This window comes from Galeopterus variegatus, unplaced genomic scaffold, assembly GCF_000696425.1.
Source record: "Galeopterus variegatus unplaced genomic scaffold, G_variegatus-3.0.2 Scaffold5830, whole genome shotgun sequence".
Taxonomy (NCBI): Eukaryota; Metazoa; Chordata; class Mammalia; order Dermoptera; family Cynocephalidae; genus Galeopterus; species Galeopterus variegatus.
Window position 1 is genome coordinate 45197 of NW_007731941.1, and position 17215 is coordinate 62411.

Genomic DNA, 17215 nt, shown 5'->3' on the forward strand with positions numbered 1-17215 from the left:
CCCCCCCCCCCCCACCCCCGGGGCGCCCCCAACCCCCCCTCCCCCCCGAGGACCAGGGCCGGGCCGCCGGCCACTTACGGCTGCGCGGTCCCTCGGCGCTCGGACCCACGGTCACCCCGGCGCGCTGCGGGGACGCCCCGGGCCACCGCCCCCCTCGACTCCCGGTACTGCGCCTGCGCGCCGCGAACCACACGTCCCAGCAGGCTCCGCGGCGCGGGGCTCCCCGCGGCTCCGGGGCAGTGAGCTGGGCCGCAGCGCCCCCTGCGTCCGGGCGGTGTCTTCGCAGGGCTGGCTCGCTGGGGACAGTCCCTGCACTTGCTGCGACCGCAGCCGCGTAGCTGTCAGCCTCGCAGCTGATCCGCAGCGACTCGCGGCTGGTCCACGCCTCCCCGGGCCGCGGCTGCCAGACGGGTGCAGCGGTGGAGCCCAGCTCCAGGGTTTGCGATGGAAAGCAGGTGAGAAACTCGAGTCACAGGGTTAGCACGAGGCCTGAATAAAGATTTACCACTGGAAGAGTAATAATTAGGCTCAGATCCGCGTACCGGCCCCCGCCAAAAAGCAGAAAAAAAATATTATTTCCTCACAATGTATATAAATATGCAATAAATTACATACTTATAAAAATTATTGTTTCAATATTTATTAGTAACAATATGTTGATGTTATTAATAATGTTAACATGACAAAACTACTACAATAATATAATAACCTAATAATATGTTCTTAATATAGTATAGTATGATATAAATATAAAATATGCAATGAGTATATAAATGTGAGGGTGTGTCAAAAAGTTCATGGAAACCTCCCTATTATCTTTTTTTTTTTGTATCATCTTTCAATTCTATTTTTCCACAAACTTTTTGAAGTATCCTCATATAAATATTATAATATAATATAGTATAATAATATAATAAATAATATAAAGATAAATAAACATGTTATATATAGTATAATATAATGTAACAATTTATTAATAAAGTACCTAATTATATAAATTATATATATTAATATTAATATTATTGTTGTGCCAAACCATTATATGTGTTCTCTCTGTGCCTCAATACTATTTATTTATTTCTCTCCCTAGCGCCCTTTTCCTTGCTGTGTAATGCTGGGTCTGTGGTGGCTCAAACTCTCCTCAGCGTGTTTTCTATTAGAGAGGAAATGGAATCCGAGAGTAATGCAGAGAGGTTGACAATGCTTCCTCCATTACAATTTGACGTCCACTGCTGGTCTCTGGGCACTTGAGATGGTGTTTTATGTGATCTATAATTATAAACGTTATGAATGTGACTGTCATGTGTTCAACAGGTGCCCAGGCAAATGGATTGGGATCCTTCCTCTGGAGTTCCATCCTACTTGTTTCAAGCCTAGCTTGGGGAGCTAGTCTTCAAGTGGCTTTGGTTAAATGGGCTGAACAACAGGCAGAAGGCTCTAGCGGTGGCAGAAACTGTATAACATGTGGCCCAAGCATAACTCGGTATTAGACGTGATGTGTTGGACAATGTTCCAACCCAACTTGTTCAATCCAATGTCTCCTGTCTTAGTCCACGACACGGATCATGTGCTGGGCTGCCCAGATTCCACCTTCAGGACTGAACTGACTGGCAGTCAGCTTGATAAAAAATGATAGCAGCATGTTAAGGGGGTTATAACAAATGTAAAAATAAAAGGCAAGACAATAGCATAGAGGCCGGGAGGGGAGACACAGAAGGATACTATTGTAGGTTTCTTATACTGTGTGGGGAGTGCTATAATGTCACCTGAGCATAGACTGTAACAGGCTAGATCTATGCCGCAAACCCTAAAGTCGCTAACAAACCAAATAGCAAAACAAAGACTCATATGGAAAGTCCACAGAAGATAAAATGGAATCATAAACAAACTTGGCTACTCTAAAGGAAGGTAGAAAAAGAAGGAAAGGGGTAAAACAGAGTGAACAGAGAGATGATAAACTCAAACTTAACCAGATGAAGAATCACAAGAAATGTTAGTGGTATAACATCCTCAAATAAAAGTCGGAGAGTGTCAGATAAAAAAGGAAGACCCAAGTTTATTCTGGCCACAAATGCACTTTAAATATAAAGACTGAAGAGGTAAATGTGAAAAGAAAGGAAAAGACACCCCCTGCTGACAGTACTAAAGGAAGCAGAAGTGGCTGCTTTACTATCAAAGTGAGAGAGTTTCCCTGCGGTCGGGTTTCAGGCCACTCCCCTGGGCCATTAAACCCCTATATTAGGAAAGAAGGGCTCAGATCAATGACCTCAGCTTTCACCTGCAGGAACTAGAAAAAGAAATCCCAGGTGAGAAAAGGGAAGGAAATAATAAAGACCAAAGTGGAAATCAACAGAGAACAGGGAAACAATAGAGAAAATCAATTAAACTAAAATCTGATTATTTCAGATCGATAAAATTGACAAACCTCTACACAGACTAATTAAGGAGAGAGAGAGAGAGAGAGAGAGAGAGAGAGACGCGGCAGAAAAAGATCAGGAATGAGAGAGGATTCTGCACACATTAAAAAAATAAAAAATAAGAAAAAACAAGGGAATATTATGAACAACTTTATGACAATCAATACAATTGACAACTTATAAAATGAACAGATTCTTTTTTTTTGTTTGTTTTTTTGGTGGCTGGTACAGAAAATTCCTTGAAAAAAACAAATTGCCAAAATTCCCTCAAAAGAAATAGATCATCTAAATAGCCCTATGTCTATTAAAGAAATTGAAGTAAAAACTTCTCCCCAAGGAAAACTCCAGGGCCAGGTAGCTTCAGTGGCGACCCCTACTGAGCATTAGAAGCAGAAGCAACACCGACTCTTCACAAACTCACCCAATATCACATTCAGCTTTCATGTCTCCCAAGCACCCTCCAATCTGGGACAGTTCCTCAGTCTGTCTGGGTTTTTCAGGACCTTTTGAGACATTTGAGAGGATTGACTGGTTAGTTATTTTGTAGAATGTCTCTCAGTTTGGGTCTATCTGATATTTTCTCAGAGGTCGTATCAAGATTATGTATTTTTGCAAAAAATACCCAAGAAACGATGTGCCCTACTCAGTTCACTGTATCGGAAGGCACATGATATCAGCATATTTTAACACTGTTAGTGGAATCTCGATCCGTTGGTGACGGTGGTGCCTGCCGGGTTTTTCCAAGGTAAAGTTCCTGTTTTCCCCTTTCTGTTTTCTCATTATCCTGTGCGGAGCTACCTTGAGTCTACGTGGACATCCTGTCAGTCACCGTACCTTCGCCCGCTCAGGTAGCATCACCAGTGAGCCTCTCCTGCAGCAGGGACGACTGTGCCATGTGCCTATGGTAACCTTCTCTCGCCATCTTCCCTTCTGCATTGATTAACTGGAATTCTACTGTAGGAAGAGCTGTTCCTTTCCTCTCGTTTAGTTGATGATTCCATTATTTATATCAGTATGGGCTGATGTAAGTTACTTATATCAGCATGGAAATCAGGAATATTTATTTTATTCTATGGGTTATAACACATTATTGTCATTATTTGGTTTACAGCTTATATTTTCCAGATTTGGCCATGGAGATCTCCTTCCAATTACCTGCTGAATCCTTTCAATATGTCCTCCATCATTTTCTGACCATGTCATTCCTTCCTGGCACTACAGAATGTTCCAGACTCCCATTTGTCTTTCCAAAACATGCCTTTAGGATACATCCTGCCATTCATAGAATGACCTTTTTGAGTTAGAGAAAGGGTGTGATCGGATTAAGAGAAATCCACAAGAGGCAATCAACCCCCAGCAAAAACGAGTGTGGGGAGGGGTTGGTGGGATTCCTGGGACTCAGCTCATGCTGAGGCTGGAGTGGGGACTACCATGGCCAGTCCCCAGCCAGGAGGGCGTGGAGCAAAGGAAACAGTTACCCTCCATGTCTCTCCTCCAGCCCTTCAGTCTCCAGCCTGTTCCCCAACAATCATGTGCAACATTCTTATTTCATCTTAAGTCGTTCTTTTTAGCCCAAATCATGGACAACAAAGGGCATACACAGGCTTTGCCAACTGCCAAGGTCTTGAAGATATTCCCCTACATTTTTTTCTAAAAATGTTTGGTGTTCGACCATTCACATTTAGGTTTATAATGCACCTCAAATTAATTTTGTGTCTGGTGTGAGGCAGGGATGGAGGTTCCATACTTTCCATATGTGGCTCTATTTGCTGAAAAGGCGAGCCTTCTCCATGGATTTGCAGTGGCACCTTTGGTGTTAATCGAGGGGTCTTACCTGTGTGCGTTTGTTTCTGGGCTTTCTCTTCGATTCCATTTTTTAGTCAACTTGTGCATCCTTACGCCAGATATCACACTTTCTTTTTTTTTTTTTTTTAAAAAAAAGATGACCGGTAAGGGGATCTTAACCCTTGACTTGGTGTTGTCAGCACCACGCTCAGCCAGTGAGCGAACCGGCCATCCCTATATGGGATCCGAACCCGTGGCCTTGGTGTTATCAGCACCACACTCTCCCGAGTGAGCCACGGGCCAGCCCAGTATATCACACTTTCTGAATTCCTGTAGCTTTGTGATAAGTCTCGATATCTCAGAGTGTGTGTCCTCCAAATGCATTGCTCTTCTTCGAGACTGCCTTGGCTGTCCTTGGCTCTTCACATTTTGATATAAATTTTCGAATCATCTAGTCAGTTTCTGCCAAAGATAAAAGACTGCTGGGATTTTAACTGGGATTGAATTGAATCTATATACCCACGTGGGGAAGAACGAACATCGCACAAAGCCTCCGATTCCATCTGGGGAATGTGTTCTATCCTTCCACTCACAGGTCTTCTTTAGTGTCCCTCAACAATATCTCCGTTGTCAGCGTAGAGGAATGCCACATCTTCTGTTAGACCCGTTCCTAGGTATTTGATGTTATTATAAATGGTATCTTTTAAACATGTAAATATTTCCTTTTCCAATGCTTACTGCTGGTATATAGAAAGGGGGAAGAGATTTGAAGGGACACTTCACCAAAGAAGTTACACGGACGGCACATAGCATGTGAGAAGACACTGGAGATCATTAGCCACTAGGGCAATGCAAACTGAACCCACGACGAAACGCCACTTCACACTTATTCGAACGGCTTAAACCTACTTGTAGGCATTTACCCAAGAAATATGAACGCGTATGTTTGCACAAAGACTTGTACACAAATGTCCACGGCAGCCTTTATTCCTAACAGCCCAAAACTAGAACCAATCCAAGGCGAACCGTAGGGGCGGTGAATGGATGAACAAGTGTCCATCCGTATAATGGAGTACGACTGACCAGTAAAAAGGATCCACATACATGGATCTCACAATAATTATTCTCAGTGACAGAAACCAGGCGGAAACAACAACAACAACAAAATAAATAAAGAGTGCCTCCTGTATGATTCCATTTATACAAAACTTTAGAAATGGAAATGAATCTATAGTGACAGAAAGCAGACCAGTGGTTGCATAGTGAGGGCGACGAGCGGGGTGGGAGCAGGGATGGCGCGTTCATGAGTGTATACATATGTCCAAAGTTAGCAAGTTGTATCCAGTAGCCCGCCCTGATCTGCAGTTTCACTGTCCCTGGTTGGTTACCCACGGTACACTGCAGTCTGAAAGTATTAAATGGAAAATCTCAGAAATAAACAACTCAGAAGTTTTAAGTTGCACGCGACTCTCAGTCGTGTGAGGAAGTCTCACAGCATCCCACTCCGTCCTGCCCCGGCTGTCAGTCACACTTGTCCAGCGGATCCACGCTGGACGTGCTCCCCGTCTGTCAGTCACTTGGTAGCCATCTCAGTTATCAGGTCAACACGTCACAGGAAGAGTGAGTACAGCACGAGAGGACATTCTGAGAGAGAGAGAAAGACCACATTCACTGACTCTTACTATAGTAGTCACGGCTGCAGAGTCATGGTTTCTGTCAACAGCGGACCACATACGCGACAGTGGTCCCCTAAGATTGAATGACTATTCCGCACAGCCTAGGTGTGTAGGAGGCAGTGCCATGTAGCTTGTGTATGTGCACTTTATGATGTTTGCACAATGACAGAATCCCCTAACGACGCATTTCTGAGAACACATCCCATCGTTAAGTGACACATGACTGTATATTTGAATGTCCTACTGTTTGTTGTTGCTGTTGATCTTACTGTGCCTAATTTCTGCGTTGAACTTTGTCATGGGTGTGTATGTACAGGAAAAAACAGTACATATAGGGTTGATATTATCCACTGTTGCAGGCATCCACTGGGGGCCCTGAAACGTATCCCCTGAGGATAAGTAGGAGACTACTGGGCATTAAATATGTGTAGTTTATTTTATGGCAACTTTACCTCCTTAGTAAAGTTGTTAAAAATATAGAAACTTTGGGCCGGCCCAGTGGCGCACTGGAGAGTGCGCGCTTGGGAGCATGGCGGCGCTCCCGCCGAGGGTTCGCATCCCATGTGGAGACCGGTCCCCGCTCACTGGCTAAGCGCGGTGCGGGCGCAACACCGAGGGTTGCAATCCCATTACCGGTCAGTATAAAAGACAAAAAGGAAAAAAATATATATATAGAAACTTACCCCCTTCCTGACCTGGTAATTGTTCGGAGATTCTTCAATGCGTCTGGCTGGGGCATCAGGAGCCTGGGGCAGGGTCCAGCCCCCATCCTGCCTCACTGTGCGGTCCTGGGCAACTCCCCTCTGCTGACCTACTTCCCCTGACGAGGGGAGCAGATGACGGCAGCGTCCCTCCCAGACTTAGTCACTGTGGGGTGTGGTAAGGTTGCACAGACGGGAGGGCAGAGACAAGAAGCCAGTAGACCTCTGGTCTGTGCCTCGGCTCAGAACCAATGCAGCACCCCCCAGCACCCCAGTACACCTCAGTCCCAATGACCTCAACATCCCCAACCCAAGGGGCAGGGCCCTGGGAGAGCAGCAGCCAGGCCTTGGAGCTCCCACAGGGTGGTCTGTTCTGACAAGTCCAGCTCCAGCATTGGATATGTCAGGTGGTGTCAGCAGGGACATGAAGGGCAGAAGTCTTTTGGGTACAAGTGACAAAATGCCACTCAAACTGGCTTGAGCAAAACAAGGGAATTTGTTGGCTCACCTAACTGCAGGGTGCAGGGACAGGACCAGCCTCCATGCGGGCTGGGACGCAGGTGCTCAGATGGTGTTGTCGGCAGGCTCTGTCCCAGCTCTGGGGTCCTGTGTGTCTGTCAGCCGGCTTCACTCCAAGCAGCCCCATGTGCTCAGTACCCTATAGCCTCCCAGTTTCAGGTTCAGGAGGAAAAAATTCTTTTTGCTAATGGTATCAACAACAGTCACAGGCCCAACAGCACTGATCCAGATGATCCAGAATGGTCATCAGTCCATCCAGGGACCAGTGGTGACTGGTGGCCAGTGAGGTGGCCTGCACCACCGGCCTCGTGGGCTGAGAACAGGGCAAGAGGGGGTGCCTGCAGGAAGTTCCAGGTGTGAAGACAAGAGCGTCACACTGGCCTGCCACGACCTGGAAGGGCCATGCTCTGGGCAGGCCCAGGGTGAGCTCAGTCTCCCAGGGAGTCACCTACCCTACCACCTGACCCCCAGCCCAGGCTGGAGCCCCCTGCCCCTGGGTGCCTCTACCCAACCGTCTATCACTGAGCCTTGAACCCAGGCCTCCTGCCTCCCGGCCCAGGGCACAACCCACTGTCCATCAATATCTGAACTGAACTTGAGTTTCATGAACCAACTTTATTCCCCAAACTAGAGAGAAAGGCCTCTTCAATAGGTTTCGCACAGGCCACAGCCTTCAGCCGGCGTTGCGGGGTGAGGCATGGACGCTGGCTCTGATCCTGAGATGCCCCATCTGCGGGCACACCTGCCACTGGTCAGTCCTACAAGGCCCCACTGGTGTCCCGGTTAGGGGTGAGACACGTGAGGCTGCTGGAGGCCACCCCACCAGTACCCAGAAGGTCTTCTCAGTTGTCCTGAACATACTGGAGCTCGAGAAATACTTCCTGAGGGATCAAAACTGAGTTATGGCACAAAACCTGGGGTGGGGTTGGCAGGGACAAGGAGCCAGCAGCCCAAGCCACCTGGAGGTGGCCCCCCTGGCTGGGACAGGCGACGCATGGAAAAACCCCTTTGCATTCAGGTTTCATTCATTAAAACCCAACGAGTTTATAGAGAAACGTTACGAAGGTTGCACAACATACAAGCTCCAATATATATGTTTTAATTAGTATTTCTCCTTCTTTCCATGGGGCTGGGGAGGTGGATGACAACGCAGACATGCAGGGGATCCCAACACCAGGCTGTCTGGAGACTGCTGGTAGAACCCTGGAAGGGCTTGCGACAGAGTTCCTGAGAGACACCTCCGAACAGTGTGAGGGGAGGCAGGGCCGCTGAGGCCGTGGCTGACAGCTCCCAGCAAGGGGCCATGTCCCTGCGACCCGAGCCTTCAGCTCAGCCTCAGGAACCAACAGTTAGAGGTCCTGGTGGCTGTTCTGGTTGACACACACCAGCCAGGTCCCTCTGCCTGCTGTTCCAGGTCTCGGTAACGTCCCTGCTGCCTTCTCGGGGATCTGAGGAGAATTCTCCATGGAGCACGGGGTTCCCAGCCGAGAATCTGTGCCTGAGTCCCTTGGTATCCCCAGAAGAACAGGAAACAGAGGCCGGGGGGCAAAGGGCTGCCAGAGCGCCTGCACATAAGTATCCAAGCTGAGCGTCAAAGCCTGGTGACTCATGTGAGGGTTGGGGTGGACAAGGGCACGTGGACAGGTGGGCCATCTGCCTGAGGCCTGTGACCCCCGCCCACCCCAACTGCCCAGGGCACAGCCAGGGGTGCTCTGACACATCTGGATTCTGCACAGGACAGGGCAGAGGCCATCTGCAGGCTCAGAGCTGGAAAGGCTAGGAGAGCCACCAGCCTCGCCATCTGCCTGCGTCCAGGGTGAGGGCTCCGCCTCTGTTGATCAGAAGGTGCCCAGATGGAAGCCCTGGTGTAATCTGTTTTGTTCTTTCTTTTTTGAGCCCAGGTATTTTAAGCATGAGGGACACTGCTGTGAATCTTGGTATCCATTTCCACCTTCTTGGCATAACCCTCCTGGTCACATGGCATGGCTACCAGCTCTGCCAAGAGAAAACGCACCCTCTTGTGCTCAGAGGCTAAAAGTCACGGAAACAGGTGCAGAAGGCTGAGCCAGGTGTGTACCCGGGTGCAAAGCAGGCCCCAAAGCCCACGTCCCGACTGGCCCAGGCTTGTGCTCCTGCTTGAAGCGCGTGTGGAACATGTCCATGGAGTACACCTCGCTCCACAGATAGCCGTAGTACTGCGCGTCATAGCCTCCCGCCAGGTGGCCGAAGGTCGCAGGCATATTAGTCCCTGGACAGACACAGGCGAGGCTCAGGCTTCGCCCCCGCCAGCCGCTCCACCCTCCCAGGAGTGAGGACATCAAAGCAGCCTCGGCAGAGACTCCGGCCTGGAACAGGGAAGAAGGCTCAAGGCTTACAGTGAGCAGGGGCAGGCCCAACACTTCTAGAAAGCAGGGCCGGCAGCTCTGCCAAGAGCACACATCTTTGTCCACCATGTGTGGAAGGTCAAAAGGGTTTCTAATGACAGTGTTGGCTGCCAGGAAGAAACGTGCCATGTTAGAAGACTGCATGTGTAAACCAAGGCACACCTACGTGATGGAGTATTACGCACTAAAATACTTTTTGAAAGATTTTTTAAATGTTTATGAATACTAAGCCAATAAAACACGACATACATTAAAGTCACAATTATCTCTACATATGTATATATCAACACACACGTGTATACACACACACACACACACTTAAACACACAAATAAAGGGTGTACACCACAATGTCATCAACTTGTTATCTTCAGGATCTGAAACTACTAGTCTTTCCTGCATTTTTCCTTAAACACACAAATAAAGGGTGTACATCACAATGTCATCAACTTGTTATCTTCAGGATCTGAAACTACTAGTCTTTCCTGCATTTTTCCAGGCTTTTCACAAAGCATACGTTACGCTTTTAGATCAAGAAAAAACTAGCTTCATTCATCTGTTCTCTAAAGTAAAGGCTTAAGAGAATGCCCACCTTCCTTGGAGGCCTGGGACCCCACTCCCCCTTTCCCCTTCAGCCAGCTTCTCAGCCAAGGCCACCCTGCCTGCGGGGACACTCCGAGAAGCCCCAGGCACGTTTTGTGGCTCCCCCAGCAGTGGCTCCTGCACTTGGGAAATATAACCTGAGAAGCTGCCTGTGGTTGCTGAGGCAGAGATGTCCCTGCTCACATGGGGGCCAGCTGCCTGGAGCCACCCCACACTGCAGTGACAGGAGAGGGTACGAGGGAGACATCTAATGCCCCCTCAGCATTGTGGACACAGGGGCTGGATCCTCCTCCATGGTGGGGCCGTCCTGGACGCTGCAGGTGCTGAGCAGTGTCCTTGGCCTCCACCCACTCCATGACAGGAGCATCCCCCCCTGCCAGTTATGACAACCCCTGGCAAGAACCCCTGTTATAGGGGAAGGCTTCCCTAAATCAAACCATGGTGATGCTTGGCAGGGAGCCCAGGGTCAGAGGGTGGGGGGCCCTGCCACTCCCGAGGTCTCAGCCTCAGCCTGCAAACTGCTCAACTCCCTTTGAGCTCCCAAGGCAATGGCCCTGCAGTCTCAGGAGGCCTGGCTCACAGGAGACTACCTGGTGTGGCTGGGACCCCCAGGATCTCCTGGCAGAGCCGGGCATACTCCTCGGCCGGGTCTGCATCTGTCTGTGTGTGCAAGGCCTGGTCCACCTTGGCGAGCACAATTTGGCGCAGGTTGAAGAGTCCTAGGCAGGAGGAGGGAGAGATGGGAGGCCAGCCTCTGTGACCGCCCAAGCCTGCTCCAGCCCACCTGTCCTGATGCCCCTGAGGGCATATGCCAGGCCCTCGCTGAGCGCAGCCTGGGCAACAGAGGCTCGAGAGCCACAGGGACGGGCCACACCTGTGTTGGCCTGCCGGGACCTGATGAGCTTCTCCAGCAGCTCCTGGGGCATGGGGCTGCCTGTGCTGTAGTGCTGGGACATCCTCAGCAGCGGCTCCTTCTCCCACACCCAGTTCTCCAGCATCTGCGAAGGTGCCTCCACGAAGTCCCGCTCCACATGGGTCCCACTGAACATGGCGAACTCGGCCTGCATGGGGACAGGGCAGAGTCTGGGGATGCCCGGGCCTGCTCGGCCTGGTCCCATTGGCCTGGCCTGGCCTGGGTGCTAACTCAAGGTACTTGGGCCACCCTCTGCCAGACTATGAAGCCTGAAAAATGATGGGGACTGACAAGGCCCCCAAGCTGCTGCTGGCCGACCTGTCCCAGCCCAGGACACACCTGAGAACGCCAGCCACAGGCACCATCCATGCTGACCCCTCACGTTCCTCCCCTAGCCACGGAGCCAGCTCTCGAGAGCTCTGCGCCCCAAAGGGACAGATGAACAGACTGCTAAGAGCCTTCCGGAAAGGCTCTCAACAGTCCTGGCGGCCAATTTCCTGTCGTCTCCATGGACCCTGCCCTCCCTGGGCTGCCCCAAGGGCTGCTCCCTGGTCTTCATTGACACCAACAGGACCCCCACTGTGCAAAGCCAGACACAAGTGCCTCCTGGACACCAGGATGGGCCCCAGTGATCACCACCGTCTTCTCCACAGGCATCTCCCATGCCCTCCCTGGGCTGCCCCAAGGGCTGCTCCCTGGTCTTCATTGACACCAACAGGACCCCCACTGTGCAAAGCCAGACACAAGCGCCTCCTGGACACCAGGATGGGCCCCAGTGATCACCACCGTCTTCTCCACAGGCATCTCCCACTGAAACTCCCCCCACGATGGCAGCACCTGCCACCTGAGCACCCAACCAGACACTGGGAGACACCCTGGACTCCCCTCCTCTCCCTTGTCAACTCTCCAAACAAGTCACCATGATCTTCCCCCCACCTGCATCTGCCCCCCTGGCTTGGCGGGCCTCATCATGGTCTCACTGGTGATAGCCCCTCCTGGGTCCTTCTGCCTCAGGCCTGGCCCTCACACAGGCCAGACGGACCTGCTTCCAGGAAGATCTGACCGCCCCGGCCCTTCCTCCTGCCACGGGCAATGTTTAGCTCACTATGCATGACGAACCACGGTGAAGAGCCAAAACAGTAAACTTCTAGCCCCCAAAACTGGGACAAAGTCTTTAGTGCCTTGGATTAGGAAACAGTTTTTTTTGACAGAACACAAAGAAAGTACAAGCTGAGAAAAATGAAAGTTACGAGGTTGAATTTCATCCAAGTTAAAAGTTTCTGCCCATCAAAAGACACTGTTAAGTAGCATATTCACGTGGGAGAACATTACTCAGCTAGGAAAAGGAACGAGGCTCTGACACACACTACCACGTGGATGGACCTTGAACACGTCACACTCACGTGACAGACGCCAGTCACAAAAAGCCACACAGTGTGTGACTCCATTTATAGGAAATGTCCAGAACAGGCCAATCCACAGAGACAGAACGTGGATGAGTAGATGGGGAGTGGCTGCTGATGGGGACGGGGCTTCTCTTTGGGTGACTACCTGTCCTGGAATTAGATGGGGGATGGTTGCACGACTTGGTAAGTTTACTAAAACTCAGCAAGCACCCAGTTCCCGCGTGCTTCTGTTTAGCCCTTCCAAAAACATTCTCGCTATCAGGGGAAAGGGTGCCCTGTGCATGTGACAGAGAGAGGCAAGGTCACATCATGCAGGCACAGCCAGGAGGCAGGGGCAGGGACACAAGGCCGGGGGCCCAGACAACCCGGGGCGAGGCCTGTCTTGGCCACCGAAAGCCTATTTGGGGAAGTCCTGGAACTTTCTGAGCTTCCGTACATCCACTGAGGACGGCAGACCGACACGCCTGGGCTCAGTGTTTACTGGATCTCAAGTGGGGCTTGTGTGGGGGCCTGCAGCCCTGGCTCTGAGCTAACGGGGAGCTAGGCCTCTCTGCACCAAGCACGCTCTAGGCAAGACCACGGATCATTTCCTCTTCCTCCTCCAACAGCTCTATGGGCTGAAGTGTGGCTCCCACCCCCAAATCCATACGCTGAAGTCCTAACCTCCAGGATTGCAGGATGTGGCTGTGTTTGAAGACAGGACATAGGAAGAGACAATTAAGGCAAAATGAGGTCGCTAGGGTGGGCCCTGATCCAATAGGACTGGTGTCCTTATACAGAGCAGATTAGGACACAGACATACACAGAGGGACGACCACGTGAGAGAAGTCGTCGATACGCCAAGGAGAGAGGTCTCAGGAGGAAACAGCCCTGCCATGCCTTGATCTCAGATGCCCAGCATGTGGTGCTTTACTACGGCAGCCCCAATACACTGACACAAGAGGGTGACACCATCTCTGTGGCAATGTAAGATGAGAATCCAGCAGGGAGCAGAGCGGAACCCGAGGAGCCTGACTGCAGCCCCCTGGCACCCACCTGGGAGCAGAGCTGGTGCATCACATGCCCGAACTCGTGGAAGTAGGTCTCCACCTCGTCGTGTTGCAGCAGGGATGGGGCGTCAGGGCTGGGCTTGGTGAAGTTGGCCACCATGGCCGCAATGGCGATCTGGCGGCTGCCGTCCTTCCGCAGGCAGCCAGGCTGCAGGCCAAAGCAGGCCGCGTGCCCGTACTTCCCTTCCCTGGGGAGGGAGGGAGGAAGAGTCAGGCCCTGCTGGGGACTGGGATACCAGGACAGTCCCCAGTTCTGACATTCCCTGACTTTGTGACACTCAGCCCATCTGGGATGACCGGGGCTACTGGCCACAGGCAAGGGGTCTAGGCCTCCTTCTCCAGCCTAGAGGAGCACCTTCCGCAGGCAGCCAGGCTGCAGGCCAAAGCAGGCCGCGTGCCCGTACTTCCCTTCCCTGGGGAGGGAGGGAGGAAGAGTCAGGCCCTGCTGGGGACTGGGATACCAGGACAGTCCCCAGTTCTGACATTCCCTGACTTTGTGACACTCAGCCCATCTGGGATGACCGGGGCTACTGGCCACAGGCAAGGGGTCTAGGCCTCCTTCTCCAGCCTAGAGGAGCACCTGGTCCAGAGGTCAAGGGAGCACCGTGCTGTGCACACGGCCCCCACTCCTTGGGCAAGCCTCCCGGGGCGTCGGCCACAGGCCAGCATGGAGACACAGAGCAGGCCACAGCTCCCAGACTCCAGAGCTGCCACTCCTGCCCAGGTGGCTGAGCAAGAGTGAAGTCACGCACCAGCTCCCACGGCGCAGCAGGTCCCATGCGGGTCCTCTTGTTTTCTATCACCATGGCCCCATGGAGTGGGTGACAGGGAGCTGGGGCTCAGAGACGGGCCCCCCACCCCGCCCCCGCGTGAGGCACTGCCCATACCCACCGCGGGTAGAGGTCCAGGTAGAACTTGCCGATCACCTCCCCAGAGGCCGCGTCCCGCACCGCGTACAGCCTCACGTCCTCGTGCCACACGGTGGCGCCCTCTTCCAGCTCAAAGGTGAGCCCCAGCAGCTCCTGGTAGATGCCCAGCAGCCCCCGGGTGACCACCTGCATGGGGAAGTACTCCTTGAGCAGGTTCTGGTCCACGCGGTAGTGCATCTCCTCCACCTGGTTCATGTAGTAGCGCATGTCCCACGCGTGGATGTGCCCATCGAAGGTCAGGCCCCGCTTCTCGCACTCGGCCTTCTTCAGCTCCAGGATCACGGCTCGCTCCTGTTCGCCCAGAGGCTTCAGCTTCTGCGCCAGCTCGTCTGCGGGAAGGCAGAGAGGCAGGGCCAGCTCGTGGGGCAGGCTCCGCATGCGCCTGGGAAGGGAGGGCCTGAGCTGGCCGGTGCTCACCACCAGCAACACGGAGGCCTTGGTGTGGGCCAAATGCGGCAGCCAGCATGGGACGGCACCTCCCAGCATCCACAGGAGGGACTCTATCATCCTTGTTTTTCCGATGAGGAGATGGCTCAGCGTGGAGCTGCTGTCCAGAGCTCAGGGTGGAGGCAGCAAGGCTGGGAGCCCACTGCACACCCAACTCCAGAGCCCAGGTGCTTAACTGTTACCTAAGGTCCCCCCAGGCTGAACGGGGGCATCAGGGAAAGGTCAGAATTCCTGCTCCACGGATGCAAAGAATGAGGTTCGGAGGGGACACCACACCAAGGTCAGGAACAGCCTGGGTGCCTGGCTCAGCCTGGCGGTGGCCCCCACAACCCTCCCTCTGGGATCCACGGTGGGAAGAAGCTGAGGGAAGCAGGGGGCTACCCAGGAACGTGGCCACGGCCTGGCTGGTCTTGGCCATGTTCATCTCCAGGACGTAGTCGGCGTGTGTGCTGAATCCCAGCAGGCTGGACTTCTGCGCCCGTAGCGTCACCAGCTCCTTGAGGATGGCACAGTTCTCCTGCAACACACATGTACCAGAGGTTGGCCAAGGGGCGCCACACCCACCACTGCCCAGGCCAGTGACCTCCTATCCTAGGGCACAGGCTCGCAGGTCTCCTGGCCACTTCCTTGGCCCTTCCTGCTCCTGCTTCTCCCAGCCTGGGCCCCTATGCGCTCTGGCCTGTCACTCCACGCGTGTCTTCATAAGCCCCAACTCGTTTTGGGAGCCAGAAAAGGTGTGAGCTGAAAACAGGAAGTGATTGTCCAGGGTCTGGCCACAGCCTCAGGCCCTACCCACCTCTGAGGTAAAAGCAGACCTCCCTCTGAGGCTCGGCCTGCCCACCCACCCAAGCTGAGGGCTGATGATGCCCAGATAAAGCCCACCCAGCTCATTCACAAGGAGAAAGAGCCCAGTCAGAACAGAACACGCCCTCAGCATGACCGGTCCCAGGAAACCAAATCAAAAAGGGGAGTTGTGGGGAGAGCTGTGAGTCAGATGGGGATGGGGCCGGCGGCCAGTGGCACCAGGCAACGCACCACATCCCCCTTGGTCCCGGAACTTGGCACACCCCTCGCTCTGCCACTCAAGCCTGGGGACCAGGACAGATTTGGAGACAAGGACTCTTGCGGGGCTCCAGCAGGCTCAACAGTGAGAATGACCCCCACCCAGCAGACTTTCCAAGGAGCTTCAGGGAGGTCAAGTCCCAGCAGAGAGAGGAATTCATCACTAACATGTAGAAGGCAAGACATTCCCCACCCCTGAGTCCTTGGCCCCTGAGCAATGAGAGGTCACTCATCCTGGGGGCAACCAGCAACTTGCCGTTGGTGAGGGGGCAGCCCACCTGCTCTAGGGCCACACGTTAAATTATGCAGTGGGGGGGGGTGGGGGTGGCGTCTGGGACCAAGTGACCGTAATACCCATGTGGCCAGCCTCCAGTCCAAAGAACTGGAAACACAGGATTTTACAGCCCACCTCTACCATGTCGCGTGCTGCAGGTTGTTTGTGCCCCTGCATGGCTGGCAGGGGGCAGCTCGGACCTCAGGCCAACGGCTCCGCTTGTCAGCCAAGAGCACCAGTGTGAAGTCATCAAAGAAGGCCAAGGGCCCACCCTCACTGCCCCATCTGTGCAAGACCCTCCGTTTGTGAGGCCTCTGGCCATGTGGTAGGGGAGGGGACACAAACACCAGCGCCGGGCCACAGCGTGAAGGCCCGGCCACTACCTCACTGCTGTGAGGACGATATGTGAGGCTCGGGCGTGTGAGGCACAGCTGAAGAAGAGGGAGAACCAGGTGTGCACGGTCAGGTGCACACAAAGCCGCAGGGAAGGACGACGCAGGGAAGAGGGCTCCGAGCCCTGCTCTGTGCAGCAGGAGACCTCTGCCGGTCACTGTGCCCAACCGGGTGGCCCTGCTGGGGCAAAGCCGCGGACCGAGCAGGTGGCACAGGCTGTGGGGTGGACCCAGCGGCACCGTCTCACCTCCTTGCAGCGGCAGTTGAAGGCCTCCTCCACCTTCCTTCTGGTCTCGGGCACGTGGCACTTCTTCAGCAGGGGGAAGTAGTGAGGGTACTTGAGGGTGACCTTCAGCTTGTCATCCTCTGTCTTCTCCAGCGAATTCAGGAAGTCCTCAGGGAGCCCTCCTGCGGGGACAGTCAGGGTGGCCATCAGGCAGTGGGGAAGGGCCGAGGAAGGCCTGGCCACCCCTGTGACTCTGGCTAGCTCACTTTCCTCCTCAAAACCTACGAGGAACCCCCAGGGTGCCTCGGCGGGACCCTCCCGCCTTGAAAATCAAGGCCATTCTCATCAGGATGCTCTTGGGGATGGGAAAGCTGAACTGGGCTCAACCCCCTGACAGCCAGGCTTCCAGGAACCTCCATCCCCAGCAACCCC

General features: G+C 53.2%; 2 protein-coding genes across 2 annotated transcripts in view; both read right to left on the reverse strand.

Moving 5' to 3' along the window:
- ZNF554 (zinc finger protein 554) overlaps window positions 1-2861 on the reverse strand; it is an 18071-nt gene extending 15210 nt beyond the window's left edge. Inside the window, 2 exon segments of the mRNA XM_008590067.1 lie at window positions 79-318; window positions 2839-2861. Of these exon segments, the coding sequence (XP_008588289.1) occupies window positions 79-318; window positions 2839-2861 (263 nt within the window).
- A 6143-nt stretch (window positions 2862-9004) lies between these two features.
- Window positions 9005-17215, reverse strand: part of THOP1 (thimet oligopeptidase 1) — a 34135-nt gene continuing 25924 nt past the window's right edge. The window contains exons 7-14 of the mRNA XM_008590068.1: window positions 16805-16965; window positions 15210-15345; window positions 14344-14710; window positions 13439-13640; window positions 10959-11145; window positions 10675-10803; window positions 9176-9346; window positions 9005-9129 (exon numbers count right to left, since the gene is read on the reverse strand). Of these exons, the coding sequence (XP_008588290.1) occupies window positions 9005-9129; window positions 9176-9346; window positions 10675-10803; window positions 10959-11145; window positions 13439-13640; window positions 14344-14710; window positions 15210-15345; window positions 16805-16965 (1478 nt within the window). The remainder of the gene's footprint in view (window positions 9130-9175; window positions 9347-10674; window positions 10804-10958; window positions 11146-13438; window positions 13641-14343; window positions 14711-15209; window positions 15346-16804; window positions 16966-17215) is intronic.